We start from the raw sequence: 15,976 nt of genomic DNA, 5'->3' as shown, positions 1-15,976 counted from the left end.
ATCCTGAGTTCGAATACTCTGTGGCACTTAAAATTGGTGCCTGCAATGCATTCTCCTCGGTTCTCCCCGGTGTCCTAGTCAATATTTATCCCTCAGCCAACATCACTAAAACAGATTATGTAGTCATTATCTCATTGCTGTTTGTGGGAGTTTGCTGTGGCTTTCTTTTTCTCTTTCTTTCTCTCTCTCTCTTTCGTTTTCTCTCTCTCTCCCTCTCTCTCATAGACTGGAGTTTCAAAATCATTGAGCCCGATATTAGGAGGGAGGTGGATTGCCAGCGGGGGGTCGACTGGGCGCGTGGGTTAGGTGCCCAGTGAAATCGGTGTGCTCCGCACGTGATCGCAGCCAAATGGAAGGTACTTATGCGTGCTTCCAGGTTTCCCGTTGCAGACCTGCGCAGCGGGCGCACTGCGCTGGCTGTCAGCAGGAGGAGCCCTATTTAAAGGGGCAGTCCTCCAATGCTCCTCCAGCATGGAGCAGGCCAGAGGCAAGGCTGCTCCAAGGTTCTCTGACTCCTCACTCCAGGTGCTGCTCAATGGGGTCAGGAGGAGGAGGGAAACTTTTTTCCCATCAGACGGGAGGAAGTGGCCTGCCTCTGCCATCAAGAAGGCCTGGCTCGAGGTGAGAGAGGAAGTCAGCAATAGCAGCAATGTCGCCCGAATCTGGGTCCTGTGCAAGAAGCGCTTTAATGACCTAACCAGGTTAGCCAAAGTGAGTATACTTACGCATTCTCCCACACTCCGTCTTCCACATCACCTCCACCACCACACAACCCCTTCTGCACTGGCACCACAACGCTCTCACATCACTCCTCACATCCACTAAACCATCATCCTCACCTTGTCTGCACGTACTCACCGTCCCAGTTCTCATTTAAACACTACCTCGCAACCCAATGCTCATACAATCTCATGGCTATATCTCACATGCGTCTCCCTCACGGTCACCCCCACCCATACCAATGCATGCAGCAGATCACTATGCAACCATCACTCAATCACGCCTCTGTGTTTTGCCTTGATAGGAGAAGAGATGCCAGAACGCCCGGGAGAGGGCAAGGACCGGAGAGAGCCCGCCACACCAGGTGGTCCTAACGGACGCAGAGCAGCAGGCACTCGAGATAAGCCGCACGCTGGAGTGCCTGTCCGTGACAGACGCCGAGACTGGGAGCGCACAAGCGGCTGATGACAGAAATCGAACACTCAGCACTCATGATAGCGAATGATCTTAACATCACTTGGCATCTGCAGCACCTCAACATCTGTCCACATGCTTAATATTGCTTTCTGTTCTCTTGCAGGGCCATCTGCAACCGCCATGACTGCGGAGGGCGATTCTTCAGAGGACCAGCCGGCCTCTGAGGGGGCATCATCACATCTGAGCCAGCCATCCACCAGCGCAGATACACTCACCTCGGTGGGTCCCTGTCCTCAGTTAGTTCGGGTTGCACATGGTGAGTCACCACGCACACGTGAGCACGAGCAGACCCTGGTGGCAGGGGCAGCCGTGGAGAGTCCGCGTTGGTTGGAGCACTCTTCTCCAGGCTCTGCTCAGCTGGACCCAGATGCTGAACCCTGGAGGCCAGCCATGAAAAGGAGAGTCATCAAGGGGCAGCAGCACATTGCCGAGGTACTGGAACAGTTGCCACGCGCACTCTCCACAATCGCGCAGAGGATGGAGGAGTCCAACTCCTGCATGAGTGGAATACTGTCACAGGGACATGAAGGCAACTCTGAGATAGTGTCGCGGGTAGGTGCGGGAATGTCTGCGATGGAGTAAAGGCTAGCCTCCAACGAGCTTCAAGCACAGCTCAACAATGAGTCCATTCAGGCCCTGACAACGGCCGTTCGGATTCAGGGTGAGCAACAATCTGCCGCCTTAAACAGGCTGACAGATACCTTACAACTGGCCTTCCAAGGCTTCACACAAGCCCTCCAAACTGTCATCCAGCAGGGTGGAAGGAGTGATGTGGGCCTGGCCCAGGAGAGGGATGATGGTGAAAGGGGAAATGGAAGAGGGGACGCCACTCAGAGCGCTCCCACGTCTCACCCGTTGCCCCCCCTCTCAACCAGTTCCCGCAATGCTGCCTTCTCTCCAGGTGGCCGAGTCTGCCCCTGCACAGGTGCAGGTGGAGCAGATTTTGGAGGGACCCTCACGGGCACCCAAACCCAGAGGGCGTCCGCGCAAAGCATCTCATCGGTCAGGGCATGGACACGAGCAGCCTGCCACTACCTCTGCTGAAGCTACAGGGGTAGCACCACGTAGGGGTTCCCGTAAACGTAAGGCGAAGGTTTTGTGAGCACAAAGGGGATGCACAAGGGTGTCTGATGGAATGTCATGTTTTTCATTTAGATTTGTTTGTTTTGCCAACCACATTAAATTTTGTTATCACCACTACTGCCACGTCTTTGCAAATCTTGTCTAGTTTGTGCAATAATTCCCTTTCCTGAGGATCTCTATGAAGACCCACACCTAATGTCACCCATTGTGTCACTGCAGAGTAGGTGTAGGTGTATTTGCAGGTTTTTTTTGTGCAGACGACTGAGAGATGCCGGTGATGTCCCCGGTGGCACCCAGGAAGGATGCGGAGGAGAAGTTGTTGAGGGCAGTGGTGGCTTTGACAGCGACAGGTAAGAAGATCTCCCATCGTTGCCTGAAATGAGCCTGTGCCCTAGAAATTGAATGTGGTCACCACCGACAGAGTAATGAGGACAGATGACTGTGGCCACAGGTCCTTAAACAATAGCTGGCACCGCTCCCCTATTACATTCTTAGAGTCATAGAGAGTCATAGAGTCATAGAGTCATAGAGTTATACAGCACGTATAGAGGCCCTTCGGCCCATCGTGTCCGCGCCGGCCATCAAGCCCTGTCAACTCTAATCCCATATTCCAGCATTTGGTCCGTAGCCTTGTATGCTATGGCATTTCAAGTGCTCATCCAAATGCTTCTTGAATGTTGTGAGGGTTCCTGCCTCCACAACCCTTTCAGGCAGTGAGTTCCAGACTCCAACCACCCTCTGGGTGAAAAAGTTCTTTCTCAAATCCCCTCTAAACCTCCCGCCTTTTACCTTGAATCTATGTCCCCTTGTTATAGTACCCTCAACGAAGGGAAAAAGCTCCTTAGTATCCATCCTATCTGTGCCCCTCATAATTTTGTACACCTCAATCATGTCCCCCCTCAGCCTCCTCTGCTCCAAGGAAAACAAACCCAATCTTCCCAGTCTCTCTTCATAGCTGAAGCGCTCCAGCCCTGGTAACATCCTGGTGAATCTCCTCTGCACCCTCTCCAAAGCGATCACATCCTTCCTGTAGTGCGGCGACCAGAACTGCACACAGTACTCCAGCTGTGGCCTAACCAGTGTTTTATACAGCTCCATCATAACCTCCTTGCTCTTATATTCTATGCCTCGGCTAATAAAGGCAAGTATCCCATATGGCTTCTTTACCACCTTATCTACCTGTTCCGCCGCCTTCAGGGATCTGTGAACTTCTCATACACATTTCCTCACTGTGTTGACTGCATATTCTTTTGGGGGGACAATATCTGGTGGGGTTCATCCTCCTTAAATGCAGTCTCACTCTCCTCTCCTCCATTCCCTCCTGCTCCTCCATGATAATGGAATACAATGGTATGCCCATAGGGAATGACATACCTACTCCTGAGAAGCTTTCACTGTGGGGTGGGGGAGGTTCAAAGGCTCCCAGTGATCTCACATTCCCACAGGCAAGTAAAGTAAGTCCATGGCTGTCTAGGCTCAAAACCAAAAAAATAAAATCGCTCCACAAAATCATTGCCAGCTGTAGTGATTGCTACTCAAACTTTCAGCAGTCTTCAAGCTCAGAAATTCCTATTCACTTGATCCTAGCAACAGCTACATCTTATATTCTAACTGTAAGTAACCCTGGGGTCAATTTTCACTGCCTTCACCTGGCATTAACGGGGCGGGAACAGCCTCAAAATGGGGTCGGTAGCCTTACCACCTCATTAACACAGCAATGCAGCCGGATCCATTTTAAAAGGGTGTCCAAAGTGCCCACATGTTTCAGACGATAAGCTCCTTTCAATATGGAAATCAGGGTCCTATGACGTAAATAGGACCCTGATTGCCATTTTTGGTAGGAATTGGCCGGAGTGTGCGTCGTGCATGGTTTGGCCAGCTCCACAGATGATGGAACTGAAGAGACCCACTGAAGATAACTGTCAAATTAATTTTGTAGGCCCAGGAGGAGCAGGAGTGCCTCTCCGGGGCCCACAAAAATAATCTGGGCCACTGCTGCCCCTGCGACCACCCCCACCCCCTGCAACTTACCCTGCTGGCAGCTGCCCCTACCTGATCTTGATAACTCAATCCGGAGAGTGGCATCAGGACGCCTGTTTGGCGCCCCACAGCTTGCCTGCCAGATTTAAATGAGGCCAGGGTCTCAAAATCGGGGTGGGGGCCTCCGCCGCTGGAACAGGCGGTCAACCAGCGCGCTCAGCCAGTCGATCGACCAAGAGTCAAAAACTACCCGCCTTAATGCTCTGTGAACATATACCTAGGAAATTCGGGACTGCAGTTCACTAACCTTCATTTTAATATATGTTAATTAATTGCATGGGGATTTAGAGGGCGGATTGCAGAAAGAGCCAAATCATATTTGGAAAATTGTTTTTGGAGCAGAAAGCCATATAAACCGTTTCCACCCCAATTTGCTGGCCAGTCAAATGAGTTGGCCAATTTTAGGCCACAGAAAGGCTGAAAATGGCATGAATTCTTGGGGTCAGAATTTATCTCCCTGTACACAATATTTGTAATTCTCAAATAACAACATAAAGAGGAAATGTTGTTTTTCCTGGATGCTTAAATGCATTTTTAGTTGGATGTTTTAATTTTTATCATAAATATTATGCATTTATACACCAACTACAAAATAAATGAGACCACTGTCAACATTGTACAGTAAAGGCTTTACATTATTCCCCTTATGGTTGTAAGTGCCTTTCAAGCTTAGTTGCTGACCTGAATTGAGTGACACAATATTTTCTTTCTATTATTTATGGCTGTCACAGAATTACTATGGTTTTGCAGCATGATAGGTTAATGTAAAAGGCACAAACTATAACCCACGAACATTACTACTCTGATAATGTAATCTGGTTTCGAAGACGGAGATCCATTTTGAAATCCATTTTATCTCGGTTTTGGAAGCCATCACAGACCATTAGATAACCATTACATTTTATTTGAAATGATATTACAAGTAACAAAATGAGTATATCTCATTACAAATACCTCCATCTTATTACAGTAAAAGAAAGCCAGAAAAATTACTGAATCATACACGTAAATGTCTGTAAGTAACATAACTTATTGATAAAAGTATACATTACACATATAATATGTTAATGCAAAATATAAGTTTTTAGTATAGGAGTAATCAGTACATAGTAATTTTCATAATCAAATTGTTCTTTATGTAATGTTTCCTCATCTTGCCAACCATAGTCTCATTATTGAGAACTATCAGCCCAAATTACTTTCTACAAAATTTAATTCTGATTAACTCACTACCACAATGATAAGTTAAAGAGCAGCCACAAATAATACACAAATGCAGAAGGATACTGCCGACGGGCTAAACAGCTGGCTTTTGTTTCATTTAATGCCAAATTAACAGTCTTAATTCAGAAAAAATAATGAAATTCTAGGATCATTGCATTGGAAAGCAGGATAGAGCTTTATTCGACTGCTATTCATCCACTGATTTTGCATTTACTTTTTCACTGGAGTATATTTTCCCCTATATGTAAAGTTAAGGAAAATTCCTTTTACCAAATTGTTACTGGCTTATGACAGTTTAGTAAAAGAATTTTTCTCTAATATTACACACGGCAGAAAATAAATCCCTTTTTTGAATTTGAGAATCTCTGATATCCACATATTTTTGGCCAACGTACAGGTGGTATTAAAAGCAACCTATAAGTTTTCAACCTATAGGTAGCTTTTGATATATTACTGCCCTAACTGCTCTTTAGAAAAAACAAACCAGTTTTATTGTACCCTGGGCAAGCAGTTCATAAAAACAATTGGAATTCTCCGTTTCCTTGAATCTAAACACAAACAGCAGCAACAAAAAAAGATGGAAATTAATGTGATAACAATGGATCTGTCATTTAACCCCTTAACTACCGGCAACAAGCAGACTCGTTCAAACCATTGATAAAATTAATGTGTTTTCACTTTACCCATTTAGTCCCAGTAAATGTATGTATTACTTTATTAATGTTCTAGATTAGAAATGATCAAAACCAAATACTCTTTGAATATGCATTCAACAAAAGTGAAGAATGAGTTTTATGGAAATGTTAAACACAAATGATACCCATCACTTCCCCAAAAAAACAGTAAAGGAGTTGAACCATGCTTTTAGCAATGCCAGGTTAGAAATATATAGTTATGCTGAACTGGAATATGTTCTGAATAATAGGGCATGCTAATTCAAAATTCCAGCTTTGTTAACCAAGCAATGCTGTGTCCAAAATCCATTGTTTTCACTGTAAATATTATCACACAGAGGAAAATACATAATTCTGAGCAACTAAAATCAGTTTTAAGACTTTAACCTCCATTACTAAGCATCCCCAGCAGGTGGCTGGGTTCCATTCCAAGTTGCTGTGCTATTCTTTGAACATCAAAGCCCATATTCATCAGGAGCTGAATCATGTTAACTTCCTGACCTGTGACCTGATCACGAAGAGCTGGGCATGTGGGGTTGCAATGTGGCAGCCGACACTGATCAATTAAATGGAAGGAGCAATTTCTCACAGGGGGTCTTGAACTCTTGTTCTCCTGAAGACTTCGATCCCAGCACTGCAGTGCTCTGTTCAAGGAAATTCCCCTCACCTGAAAATCCAGCCAGTTGCTAATACAAAATATTGAAGAACCATTATATAAATGCAAGTTGTTGTAAAAATTAGATATAAAGTGTCCTGCTTGTCTTTGTGGCTTCAACCATTTTATTAATGTGACAAAATAAAACTACCTTAAACTTTCAACTTTAAATCACCATTGGTCCAATGGTTCTTCTGTGTTCGTGCACAAATTATGAATAATTGGTTTTTAGTTTTCAGGGTTTGTCTGAATCCAATTGTATCATTTAAAAGGAGTTTGATTCATACAGAAAATATAAACAATCTAATTGCCAATACTAACAATGTTTTGTGACCTTATGTGTAAGGTGGTTCTATTATTCTTGGTATAATGGTGAACAGTGGATTGAAAGCTTATGATCTTACAGGAAGTTTAAACAAAAAGTGTAGTCTTATACCCATCTGGACTAGTATACTAATGTCTGCAATTTCCACGGATATTCTCCCAATCCTAATTCAGCAAAAACCCTAGAGAAACTACGTAAATGGTCGTTTATCCATCGGCCGATCTTCCACCAAAGTTATGGCAAGAGATTGGGAGAACTCCATGGAAATCCTACCCCCAGTAATAAAGGAACCTTGAGATCACTGTAAGATGTCACACAGATCTGAAAAGAGTTAGACACAGATAAATCCCTTCATTAAAATGACTGGTGCCTCTGAGCTTAAAGTAGCTGAATTAGGGCAAATTTGTCATTTAGTAAATTAACCTGAACTGTTGGGTTTGCAATTCAGTCCTCGGTACTCATCCTAGTGAATAGAGGTCTAACCATTAAGCTTTTGTATAGTAAAATACTATTGTATGCATCAATTAAACTCGATTACTTTCAAAATGCGCACCCTCTTCCATCTTTACATGGCTATTTGGAATTGTTATGGACATTCCCTATGGTAGAGCTGAAATATATCAGAGTAATATTTAGTTGAAAATGTAAATTCAAGGGTCAATATTTAGATAATCTGACTCTCAAGTCCCCCATTTAAAAATTACTTTTGTGCTAACACAGAACCTGTCAGGGAGCCTTATCACTGGACCATTAAGGAATTGGACACGTGCCTATCACAAGACCGCCAAGGAACTGAAAAGAAGTTGGCCATCAAAAGTCAGACACATATCCATAGGAACATAGGAACAGGAGTAGACCATTCAGCCACTCGAGCCTGCTTCGCCATTCAATTACATCATGGCTGATTTGTATCTCAACTTTATTTACCCACCTTTGATCCCTATTCCTTGATGCCTTTACCTAATAAAAATCTGTCAATCTCAGCCTTGAAATTTTCAATTGACCCAGCATCCACAGCCTATTGGGAGAGAGATTCCACATTTCCGCTACCCTTTGTGTGAAAAAGTGCTTCCTGATTTCACTCCTGAATGGCCTAGTTCTAATTTTAAGATTGTTTCCCCCACCAGAGGAAATAGCTTCTCTCTATCTACTCTATCAAATCATAGAATCATACAGCACAGGAGGAGGTCATTTGGCCTATCATGCTAGTGCTGGCTCTTTGAAAGAGCTAGCCAATTAGTCCCACTCCCTTGTTCTTTTTCCACTGCCCTGCAAATCCTCTTATCATTTTAAACATCTCAATTAGATCACCCCTCAACCTTCTAAACTCAAGGGAATGGAACCTGTCCTCATAATTTATCCCTTTCAGTGATGTATGCATTACTAAGCTGTCAGAGATCCATGCCTACCACAAAACTGCCAGGAACGCGGATGCATATGGGCCAAAAGGGTACAAGGAAGTCTGACACATGCTCACCAGGGAAGAAGCATGCATACCCACTAAACCATCCTGAAAAAGGAAACATGGACAGCTTTCCATGATGAAAAAACAGGTGAGACTGTGGAGGGAATCATAAGAACAAACTTGTGTGTGACCAAGCTGTTGTACCAACTACCAAAGTGTGGTTTTAAAGTTGCCACACAAAGAATTTAATCCCAAGTGCGCATAAAATGAGCTCTTTGTCCTGTAGCACGAGTGTAACTCCTATAATTATTTATGATCATAAGGAACCTACATAATATTCAGAATAAAATGGCAGCTTCAGTGATATGGAACATTGCGACTGACCTTGTAACATAATTTATATCCAGAAAATAACATGAAATAAAACAGTTATTTTGTTTTCAACCACAATTCCTATGCAGTAAACCAAGGTTACTCCATTGTGCAATAGTCATAACAGTAGCTACAATTTGATTTGCCTAACTCATAGTTGGTACGCATTATAAAAAAAATGAAGTGAATGTTTGATGTAGTTAGTTTAGATTAAGGACAAGCTTGAAATGGAAATAATCATAGCAGCAAGGTTCCTTGGGGCTAAAATTCCTCGGGGGTTCTGCTGGTCTCCCGCTGTAACTCTGCCAGGTCATTAACAGAACCCCACAGATACCAAGGCTCCACCATTTCTGGCAGTTTCAGACTTGCCTTGTAAAGGCTGAACCTCCACCCACCCATTACAGGGCAAATGCTGTTAGGGAGCAGAGTCAGGGACAGGGTCTCTGAAAGCCAGAAGTTTGCACTTCACTGCCTCAGTCAGAACTTGGTGATTTTGTGAAAGCTGGTACTCTGAGTGAGTTAAGGTGTACCAGCCCCCAGAAGGATGAATGTGGGCGCTACCAGTGGCCCAGTGGACGTGGCCTGGTCCACATAAGAGTAATAAGTTTTTAAAAATTGAACCGGGCTGTTCACAACCTCGGCATTCTATTCGACCTCCACCACAAAGACCATCTACTTCCACCTCTGTAACATCACCCACCTCTGGCCCTACCACAGCACATCTGAAGCTGGGACACTCATTCATGCTTTTGTCACCTTCACATCACTACTCCAATGGTCTCCTGGCCAGACTTCCATCCTCCACATTCCGTAAACATCAGCTCATCCAAAATTCTGCTGTCCAAATCCTATCCTGCATCAAGTCCCGCTCACCCATCACCCCTGTGCTTGCTGACCTACATTGACTCCTGGTACACCAAAGCCTCAAATTTAAAATTTTCATCCTTCTGTTTAAATCGTTTCATGGCCCCACTGCTCCCTATCTCTGTAACCTCCAACTCCAATGCCTCCCCAAACACTCCATTCTTCTGACTCTGGCCCTTCACCCCACCATTGGTGGCTGTGCCTTCTGCTGCCTAGGCCCCATGCTCCGGAATTCCTTTCCTAACCCCCTCTGCCTCTTCACCTCCCTGTCCTCTTTTAATGCCCTCCTTAAAGCCCACCTCTTTCACCAAGCTTTGGGTAAACCCTTCTCATATTCACTTCTATGTTTTGACATTCATTTTTTGATTATGCCTCTGTCGAAGTGCTTTGGGATGATTTTCTATATTAAGGGCACTATATAAATCCATGTTATGTTGTGTTGTTGAGCAGTCACCTTATGTAGCAGGCCAAGGATGTCATGGCGGGCATTCGGGGGTTGGGGGTTGGACAATCACCTCCTCCCCCACCCCGTGTCAGGCATGTGCTGGAGTTTCTGGCTGCATTGAGTAGGCGGGCAGCAGAGATGCACCCTTAGTAATGCTGGTGCCATGCTAATGAGGTGCTCGCCCAATGACCCCACAAACTCTGGTGGCATCATCACTGGAGGACTCCAGTGGGATCGTGTCCCAAGGATTTTCAGACCCCTTGTATTTAACTACTTGGCACTAGTTTTAATAAGCAAACAGTTGTTGGCAGTGATCATCATATCACAGCTGTCAGACAGTATAAAAATCTTTTAGACAAGTAAAATCAAGATTTGTCAGATGCTCTTAAGCCAAAAAGGCCCAACTATATTGCTGCAAAAGAGAAAGAGCTGAAGTTGCTGGTTGCTGTCCTACTATTTCATCATTGCCATGTGTTTTAAGTTATGATAATGAATGTTAAAACAAGGATGTCAGAAAATTTGCATTGAGTTATTTCAGTTGGAATCAATGGTGCATGATTTGGAAATGATTTGGGAATGAAATGTCAAGAAAGTGAAAATTACATTTGAATTTTGAGTTAGTTTTGTTAAGTAATACAAAAGTTAAAGTATAACTAACTTGTTCACTATAAAATTGTTGATGTACATATCTTCCAATGGAATGCAACTTAATGAACTACATAAAAATTATATATTTTAACAGTATAACATGTTGTTGACTTTGAAGTTCAAATTTATATTATATTGTGGTTGCCTTTAAGTTTGCTGTAATATTACACTACTGACATGAGACTGGTATCTGCTGAGTGCAAAGCACAGCCAACAAGACTCAAGGTACACTGTGGGCTGTGTCTAATTGTAACTCACATTCTTCGTGCCAGGTGACAGCACTGTGTAAACATGTTTACACTTACTTGCAGTGCTGTGTTCCCTCATCTAGTTTTAATTTTAGGAGAAAGTAGGTGGTGGGGGGAGGGGGCAGTATCTGCTTTCTCTTAACATTAACCATATTCAGTATTAAGCTAATAAAGTGGCCAGGAGAACCAAAGGACTTCTCTAAATCTGCCTTCACACCAGACTGGATTTATACTCCACCCAGACAGTTCAAACTGTGCGAAAATGCCTCGTGGCACACTGTGTACTCAGGAATCAGACTCACTTATTATACTGTACCTTTTGTGTTGAAGAGCACTTGAAATTACTTTGCATCAAACTAAATGTACCAGTGTAATTGCAGACTTAGGCTCATTGCATTTGTTTCCTTTCTATATTATTTGTTTCTGAATTAGCAAATAATTTTAAACATTGTTAAAATGGAGTGGAATGAAATTCGTACTACCGCTGTTTGCCGTAATTCATGTAGTGAAACTTGTGTTTGGGTGACTGTGTGATTTTAATGAGGATGATCACATAGTGAAGAATGTTGAGAGGAATGTAATTACATTGTCTTAAAATTGTGTACATCATGAATGAAACAATTTTGAGTATCAAAATCAACAATTTTTGATTACTCAGCAAAGAAACATATTTAAATATATTCATGTTCACATAGTATGTACGTTTTAAACTGATAATTACAATAAAAATACATGATTAAATGTTATCTGAAGGTTAACTATCTGTATTGTTACAGAAAACCAAGCCCATTTAACAGGACATAATGCAGATCTAGTCTGTATTCAGTTTTGGCTGAAAATACATTATAATTTAACAGTACTAATTTAACAGAATTTCTTGTTCAAATGCAGTCAATAGGAAAAAATGAAACAGGTGGTCATAGAATTGATTTTTAGTTTTTGTGCACTTAACACAAATATTTGATCAGGTGCAGTCTTTATTCAAATGGAACGTACTGCACTTAGCACAGCTCTGGACTCCATTAACACTCCTGACTGCCACTCGAAATTTAGCCCAGAGGTTTCAGGCCTTGACATCCTGCTTGACGTCAAGCTGAGTTTCCTTCTCCACGTCCAATACATCTCCAAAATTGCCTTTTTCCACCTCTGAAGTATTGGCCTCTTCTGCCCTTACCATTCCCCCAATGTTGCTGAGGCCCTAGTCTGTAACTTTCATCATGTTATGATTTCTAGGATGATCTCCTTGTTGGCTTCCACCCCCCCCATAAACTACAATTTGTCTAGAACGTCACAGTCTGCAGCTTCTTCCACACACGTCCCACACCTCCATCACTTCTATCCTTGTCAAGTTTCACAGTGGGTAATTTTCACTTTGGGCATGGGTGGAAATCTGGAAACTAAAATTGGGTGGGGTGTCTAACCGTAACCATCAGTTTTCTGCCTATGCCCAAGGTGAAAATTACCCTCCCTGACTCCCTGTGCCCAAAATATCAATCAAAAGATCATTGCCCTTGAGTTCAAACTGCTTTATGGGGCCTCGCCTCGTCCTACTTCTGTATTCTCCTCCATCTGTACATCCCGGCACACAATCTCTGCTCTTTCAATATGTTCACTTCTTATTGCTGACTTCTCCATTGGCCACTATGCCCTTGTCCTCTACAAACTCCTCCCAAAATCCCTTTCCCTTGCACCTCCCTTCCTGATTGCAAATGACTCCTTAAAACCTTTCTCTCCAACCCGTCCCTAATTCATTTTCTCTCTTGCTTTGTTTACTTTTTCTAAAATGCACAGAGACATTACTCTCTATGTGAGGAGAGCTGTATAAATGTTGTGATTAACAGAATTAATTTTCTAAAAAGCATTTTCAGTATTTAAAAGTACCTATGTGTACATCATAGAAGAATGTATAAAAATCTCAAGTTATCATAGAGTATTCAAAACTCATAAATTTGCAGGTCCATAACCAACAATAGCAGCAGTAAATACTTGCTTGTAGCATTTATGCAAAAAATTGTGGAGTAAAAATATTCCACTATAACTTTGCAAAATTTAGATTAGTTCATTTTCCATGACATAATTTTTAACAAGACAATCATTAGTTTAACTGAAATTTTACCCTTGGTATAAAACATGGTTTAAAAATAGCTACGGCACAGTGCTAATCCCCTGTCTAACAGCATCATGACTGACATAGTACAGATGTGTTCTGACAGATCCAGCAGAGGAAATATATGCCCTCTACAAATGGTTTAATGAGCTAATTCCCAGTAGAAGAATACAAATCCAATAATATTTTATGTAATAGCTTTCAAATTATTTAACATCTTAATACCTTACCTTTTAGAGATCATGGTGTGCGATAGACATGCTGGGGCAAATACAGCTCTAAAATAGAAATGATTAGAATTATACAATAAACATCAGAAAAGTACATACATTTACAAAACACTAAAACTACACTTTCTGAGGCATCATGGACCATTTAGAATGAAATGATTTATGTGTATTGTACACTGATGGAACAATTTCAGGCACACTATTTTTCACTGCGCTCTTGTAAAATCCAGAAAGATGCTAACTTGTGTTTTACTGTTTTCTAGCACTGAGGAGCTAAATCTTTTCCAGTCCCAGCAAAAGCAAAGAATTACTTAAAAAGAGATTGCTAATTTTTCTAATGAATACTTTGTACTCTTTCATGCCAACTTGACCTGGTTGCTGCAATGTCGACATTAGGCTTTGAGCATATAATCCAGGCTGACAATTCAGAAAAGCACTAGTGCCTCATTGTCAAAAGTGACGTTCTTCAGTTGAGAATGTTAAACTGACCTGGTCTGCCTGTTCTCGTTATTTAAGTGGACGTAACAGGTCCCACAGTCCTGTTTGAAGAAAGGTAGGGGGTTCTCCAAGTTTTCTGGATAACATTCCTCCTTCAAACAATACCATGTAAAAACAGATTGACAAATCATTTGTGTGACACTACTGGCACACAATGACTGCCATGCTTGCCAACATCACAGCAGTCATTACACTTCAAAATGTATTTCAATATATGAAGTGCTTTGAGACTTATCAATGTGAAAGGCACTATGTGAATGTAAGTGCTAAAACTACTACCCTTGAGTAAATCCATTGTAACTAGGATTTCAGCAAAGTTTAATGGTGAGTGTGCAAAATTTTCATGCAGTTACACTGTAGGCATTGTTTCACTAAGATGTCAGAAAAGCATAATGGGCATTTAAAATTTTCATGTGAGATAGCCTCCAGACTGCTCAGCTGTTTTAAAGGGAAATATTCTGACTGGGCTAGACCTCAAGAATGTAACAAATCACTTTTGATACTTGAAATTCCCAGGTTTAGAGGGAAGGATTGTCTTTTTCACCTTTTGATTACATCCAGTACATTTAAGCCCAGAAATTACTACTGGCAATATTAATGGACAAATGTTTAACACATTCCTATGACATTTCTCTGTCCACTATTGTAATAGAAGTCTTAGCCCATTTTATTTTAAATGGGTTAATATCTCTATCAAAATAGCATAGAAAATACAAGGTCATTAAGATTTGCAACAGTAAATTCTAACCTTTATGATGTTTCTTTGCCCTTTGGTAATGATTTTGAGGATTATGGCACCTCATCCACCCCAAAATTATTATTTGTTAGGTTAGATTGATGTTTTGAACTAGGTATATTTTAGAATACCAAATCCCCTTCTACAGGAGCTGATACTGACGCTCAACACTGATAAATTAACTGTGGAAAATCAACCCATCTTGGAATTTCTTGGCTTTGTTACGTACATCCATTATGGTATATTAGTCCCAAAATCCAGAAGATATGCATTCTCCAGAAATGCTACATCATTAATTCCTACCATTGTCAACCTTATCTGAAAGAGATACCTGTGCTGGGATCTCCAGTATCAATGTTGGCAGTATCTCCATGAGTGGTATCATTTTCGAGCTTTCACTCCTACAGTTTTAGACTTCCAATTAGAACTTATCAAGTTGGGATTTACATACCTACTCTTTCATTTTTCAATTGCTCCAACTATTTCTGGAGACTTCTATCTCAAAGAAAGTTTGAGTTGCATTTTTCCAGGGCGGGGTCTCTGAGGGAACATGGTCATTCTCACAGTGGACTTGCCACAACGTCCTCTGCATTCATGCTTGTTCAGGTTTTCAGTGTGCTTATTGCTTATGATTAAGCTATCACTTACACAGCATGTAGTGCTATGTGCATGTTTTTACACGCTGCATGGATCCCTGATAAGTTCGTGCCTGTACAGGATAGAACCCATCCTTCTGAACAGTGAACCTTCAAAATATATAATTCACTGTAAATACTATTTGAGTTTAATTTAGCAACTGATAGCATTCGCTCCAATATTAAAACATGCTATAGGCCTCAAGCTTCCACATGGCTGTTTTCCCAATTATTGAGCTGCTGCTCCACTCCAGTGCTAATAAAATCATGGGGTTGATTAACTTAAATTCCCTCCAGCATTGGCAGATCGCAACTCCCACAGGAGTTCTGTACTGGGGAGGTGTTGGGGTGGAAATTTAAACTGCAGCCTTTAAAAAGCTTTGAATGGCTGAAGATTTGAGCAGCAGGCTGGGGATGCAACAGGTAAGTAGTATACATTTTGCAAGACAGAACTGATTGTCAGGTAGTTGTAATAGATGTCCAATGTGAGATCTAGGAGCACTTTGAAAGACTGTCTTCCACTGGAAGAACAGGCAGAGGCCCCTAAAGGAGGGAGCCAGGCTTTGGAACGAGGCAGACAAAAAGGGCCC

General features: G+C 42.1%; 1 protein-coding gene across 1 annotated transcript in view; it reads right to left on the bottom strand.

The window, feature by feature from the left end:
• Positions 1-6,396: 6,396 nt before the first annotated feature.
• notum2 (notum pectinacetylesterase 2) overlaps positions 6,397-15,976 on the bottom strand; it is a 44,794-nt gene continuing 35,214 nt past the window's right edge. Inside the window, exons 12-13 of the mRNA XM_068003059.1 lie at positions 13,518-13,565; positions 6,397-6,904 (exon numbers count right to left, since the gene is read on the bottom strand). Of these exons, the coding sequence (XP_067859160.1) occupies positions 6,601-6,904; positions 13,518-13,565 (352 nt within the window). The 3' untranslated portion in view covers positions 6,397-6,600. The remainder of the gene's footprint in view (positions 6,905-13,517; positions 13,566-15,976) is intronic.

This window comes from Heptranchias perlo, chromosome 22 (genome assembly GCF_035084215.1).
Source record: "Heptranchias perlo isolate sHepPer1 chromosome 22, sHepPer1.hap1, whole genome shotgun sequence".
Classification (NCBI taxonomy): Eukaryota; Metazoa; Chordata; class Chondrichthyes; order Hexanchiformes; family Hexanchidae; genus Heptranchias; species Heptranchias perlo.
This window is presented reverse-complemented; position numbering and strand designations above follow the sequence as displayed.